At 49.1% G+C, this 5221-nt stretch overlaps 1 protein-coding gene across 1 annotated transcript; it reads left to right on the plus strand.

The window, feature by feature from the left end:
* The first annotated feature begins 263 nt into the window (after positions 1–263).
* LOC121840363 (proline-rich protein 2-like) lies at positions 264–1852 on the plus strand. The gene is made up of 2 exons (XM_042303030.1): positions 264–288; positions 843–1852. Exons 1-2 carry the CDS (start codon positions 264–266, stop codon positions 1850–1852), a joined length of 1035 nt encoding a protein of 344 aa, XP_042158964.1.
* The last annotated feature ends 3369 nt before the right edge of the window (positions 1853–5221 follow it).

Below are 5221 nucleotides of genomic sequence, written 5' to 3' on the forward strand. Positions count from 1 at the left end.
GTGTTTCTCCTGGCAGGGGACAGGAAGTTGTGTTTTTCTCCTGGCAGGGGACAAGAGATCCATTGTCTTCTTTACAGTGGAGACCTACTATAATACAGTCATCATGCTTCAAAGACCATCAAACAGATAGGAATTTACTTTCTCCTATCATAACACCTCTGTCCTTTTGACAGCTCTCTGTTTTCCTTCAGTTGAATCTTATCTTGGAGAGGGAGGGGTCAAGGAATTTGGCATACATTTCATAACCCCATTGCAGATCGGCAATGTGGCGTGATTCAGGAAATTCTGGTGTGAAACTACGTGATGTGAGTCAAGACTGAGACATCTCCAGATGAGATCCACCTTGAAGAAAGACAGAGAGCTGTCATAAAGCAACGAGGTGACACGCCAGAATAAACTAACCCCAGAAGAAAGAACGTGTTAATTAAACCCTAACTAAACAATGTTTCTGGTGAGAGAGAGCAGGTGTTGGGTGAACAGCTCCATTATCTCATCTGTAGATCACTTCCTGTCAGTGAAACATACTGTACTGTCATCACTCTTTGCAGGTACCAGAATTCCTCACATCCAAATTAGTCTACGTATCAACATGTTTTATAAAAAATATTTGAAAAAACGACAAGATAAAATCAGTAAGGAAACGGTTGTGAATGTACCCAGCAGAGGGTTAGAGGTTGATCTGGGAAATGTCCAACCAGGGCTAACAGAGGACTCTTTTGCAGTGTTTTAGTCTGTCTTTCTGATTGGAGCGGAATAATTGGAATGGTATCAAATACATCAAACACACGCTCTCCATGTACATCTGTGTTCTCTCTGCTACCGCACGGCAAGCGGTACTGGAGCCCCAAGCAGTACCGGAGCCCCAAACAGTACCGGAGCCCCAAGCCTACCGGAGCCCCAAGCAGTACCGGAGCCCCAAGCCTACCGGAGCCCCAAGCAGTACCGGAGCCCCAAGCCTACCGGAGCCCCAAACAGTACCGGAGCCCCAAACCTACCGGAGCCCCAAGCAGTACCGGAGCCCCAAGCCTACTGGAGCCCCAAGCAGTACCGGAGCCCCAAGCCTACCGGAGCCCCAAGCAGTACCGGAGCCCCAAGCAGTACCGGAGCCCCAAGCCTACCGGAGCCCCAAGCAGTACCGGAGCCCCAAGCCTACCAGAGCCCCAAGCCTACCGGAGTCCCAAGCCTACCGGAGCCCCAAGCAGTACCGGAGCCCCAAGCCTACCGGAGCCCCAAGCAGTACCGGAGCCCCAAGCCTACCGGAGCCCCAAGCCTACCGGAGCCCCAAGCAGTACCGGAGCCCCAAGCAGTACCGGAGCCCCAAGCCTACCGGAGCCCCAAGCAGTACCGGAGCCCCAAGCCTACCAGAGCCCCAAGCCTACCGGAGCCCCAAGCCTACCGGAGCCCCAAGCAGTACCGGAGCCCCAAGCCTACCGGAGCCCCAAGCCCCAGTACCGGTGCCCCAAGCCTACCGGTGCCCCAAGAAGTACCGGAGCCCCAATCCTACTGGAGCCCCAAGCAGTACCGGAGCCCCAAGTCTACCGGAGCCCCAAGCAGTACCGGAGCCCCAAACAGTACCGGAGCCCCAAGCCTACCGGAGCCCCAAGCCTACCGGAGCCCCAAGCAGTACCGGAGCCCCAAGCCTACCGGAGCCCCAAGCCTACCGGAGCCCCAAGCCTACCGGAGCCCCAAGCCTACCGGAGCCCCAAGCCTACTGGAGCCGCAAGCAGTACCGGAGCCCCAAGCCTACCGGAGCCCCAAGCAGTACCGGAGCCCCAAGCAGTACCGGAGCCCCAAGCAGTATCCCCCCCTTTACGAGGCTGCTACTCTCAGTACCGTAACACCCTGTATATAGCCTCCTCATTGACTCTGTACCGTAACACCCTGTATATAGCCTCCACATTGACTCAGTACAGTAACACCATGTGTATATCCTTCACATTGACTCTGTACTGGTACCCCCTGTATATAGCCTCCACATTGACTCTGTACCAGTGCCCCCTGTATATAGCCTCCACACTGACTCTGTACCAGTGCCCCCTGTATATAGCCTCCACACTGACTCTGTACCGGTGCCCCCTGTATATAGCCTCCACATTGACTCTGTACCAGTACCCTCTGTATATAGCCTCCACATTGACTCTGTACCAGTACCCTCTGTATATAGCCTCCACATTGACTCTGTACCGGTACCCCCTGTATATAGCCTCCACATTGACTCTGTACCAGTACCCCCTGTATATAGTCTCCACATTGACTCAGTACCGTAACACCATGTATATATCCTCCATATTAACTCTGTACCGTAACACCCTGTATATAGCCTCCACATTGACTCAGTACAGTAACACCATGTGTATATCCTTCACATTGACTCTGTACTGGTACCCCTGTATATAGCCTCCACATTGACTCTGTACCGGTACCCCTGTATATAGCCTCCACATTGACTCTGTACCAGTGCCCCCTGTATATAGCCTCCACACTGACTCTGTACCAGTGCCCCCTGTATATAGCCTCCACACTGACTCTGTACCGGTGCCCCCTGTATATAGCCTCCACATTAACTCTGTACCGTGACACCCTGTATATAGCCTCCTCATTGACTCTGTACCGTAACACCCTGTATATAGCCTCCACATTGACTCTGTACCGTAACACCCTGTATATAGCCTCCATATTGACTCTGTACCAGTACCCTCTGTATATAGCCTCCACATTGACTCTGTACCGGTACCCCTGTATATAGCCTCCACATTGACTCTGTACCGTAACACCCTGTATATAGCCTCCTCATTGACTCTGTACCGTAACACCCTGTATATAGCCTCCACATTGACTCTGTACCGTAACACCCTGTATATAGCCTCCATATTGACTCTGTACCAGTACCCTCTGTATATAGCCTCCACATTGACTCTGTACCGGTACCCCCTGTATATAGCCTCCACATTGACTCTGTACCGGTACCCCATGTAAATAGCCTCCACATTGACTCTGTACCGTAACACCCTGTATATAGCCTCCACATTGACTCTGTACCAGTACCCTCTGTATATAGCCTCCACATTGACTCTGTACCGGTACCCCCTGTATATAGCCTCCACATGACTCTGTACCAGTACCCCCTGTATATAGCCTCCACATTGACTCAGTACCGTAACACCATGTGTATATCCTTCACATTGACTCTGTACCAGTACCCTATGTATATAGCCTCCACATTGACTCTGTACCGGTACCCCCTGTATATAGCCTCCACATTGACTCTGTACCGGTACCCCATGTAAATAGCCTCCACATTGACTCTGTACCAGTGCCCCCTGTATATAGCCTCCACACTGACTCTGTACCGGTACCCCCTGTATATAGTCTCCACATTGACTCAGTACCAGTACCCCCTGTATATAGTCTCCACATTGACTCAGTACCGTAACACCATGTATATATCCTCCACATTAAATCTGTACCGTAACACCCTGTATATATCCTTCACATTGACTCTGTACTGGTACCCCCTGTATATAGCCTCCACATTGACTCTGTACCGGTACCTCCTGTATGGAGCCTCGCTTGTTATTTCTCTGCAGCTCTTTAATAATTTGTTACTTTTACTAATTTTTTTCTATTTTTTTAAAGGTATTTTCTTAAAACTGCATTTTTGGTTAAGGGCTTCTAAGTATTTCACTGTGAGGTCTACTACACCTGTTGTATTCAGCATTTCACTGTGAGGTCTACTACACCTGTTGTATTCAGCATTTCACTGTGAGGTCTACTACACCTGTTGTATTCAGCATTTCACTTTAAGGTCTACTACACCGGTTGTATTCAGCATTTCACTGTAAGGTCCACTACACCGGTTGTATTCAGCATTTCACTGTAAGGTCCACTACACCTGTTGTATTCAGCATTTCATTGTGAGGTCTACTACACCTGTTGTATTCAGCATTTCACTGTGAGGTCTACTACACCTGTTGTATTCAGCATTTCACTGTGAGGTCTACTACACCTGTTGTATTCAGCATTTCACTGTAAGGTCCACTACACCTGTTGTATTCAGCATTTCATTGTGAGGTCTACTACACCTGTTGTATTCAGTATTTCACTGTGAGGTCTACTACACCTGTTGTATCCAGTATTTCACTGTGAGGTCTACTACACCTGTTGTATTCAGTATTTCACTGTAAGGTCTACACCTGTTGTATTCGGCTATGTGACAAATAACATTTGATTTGATTTGCTAACCTACCAAGCAGTTATTATGAGCAGTCCTCTCCTCAGCAGCCTCCACTGTGTGACGTGATTCAGGAAGCTATGTGGTATCAAGAATGAGGCATCTAATATTGAACAGGAGACATTCAGTTTATTTTTGCTTCCTTCAGGTGACCCTCATCAGGAGGAGCCTGAGAACCACGTAGAGGAGGACATTGTTGTGTTGTCTGAATATTGACATTAGTGTTCTCTCTTCTCTTCCTCATTCTTCTTTGTCATCTGATTGTTTGACTCAGAAGTTAATGTAATGAACACACCTCACTCATGTACACAATGAGGCTCTGTGCTGACATTCTCAACCATTTCACAATGACACTATGAATCTTCCCAGAAGGACAAGACACATAACAAATGTATGACAGGGACACCAGAGCAGCTCCAAGGACATTGTGACTGATGCCAGTGAAGGGTGATGAAGAGGAGTGAAGAGTGATGAAGAGGAGTGAAGAGTGTTGAAGAGGGTGAAGAGTGATGAAGAGGGTGAAAAGTGATGAAGAGGAGTGAAGAGTGATGAAGAGGGTGAAGAGTGATGAGGAGGGTGAAGAGTGATGAAGAGGGTGAAGAGTGATGAAAAGGGGTTCTTCCTCAATGTGATCAAGACAAAGGAGCTGATCGTGGTCTACAGGAAAAGGAGGGCCGAACAGGCCCTCAACATTGACGGGGCTGTAGTGGGGCGGGTCGAGAGTTTCAAGTTCCTTGGTGTCAACATAACCAACGAACTATCATGGTCCAAACATACCAAGACAGTCGTGAAGAGGGCACGACAAAACCTTTCCCCCTCAGGAGACTGAAAAGACTTGACATGGGTCCCCAGATCCTCAAAAAGTTCTACAGCTGCACCCTCGAGAGCATCCTGACTGGTTGCATCACTGCCTTGTATGGCAATTGCTCAGCCTCTGACCGCAAGGCATTACAGAGGGTAGTGCGTACTGCCCAGTACATCACTGGGGCC

This window comes from Oncorhynchus tshawytscha, linkage group LG21 (assembly GCF_018296145.1).
Source record: "Oncorhynchus tshawytscha isolate Ot180627B linkage group LG21, Otsh_v2.0, whole genome shotgun sequence".
Taxonomy (NCBI): domain Eukaryota; kingdom Metazoa; phylum Chordata; class Actinopteri; order Salmoniformes; family Salmonidae; genus Oncorhynchus; species Oncorhynchus tshawytscha.

Excerpts from the sequence above, each read along its gene's own strand:
- LOC121840363 (XM_042303030.1), top strand. The coding sequence starts at position 264 with ATGTGGCGTGATTCAGGAAATTCTG. Across the intron at positions 289-842 it reads GCGTGATTCAGGAAATTCTG|CCCCAAGCAGTACCGGAGCC; the intron begins GTGTGAAACTAC and ends GCGGTACTGGAG.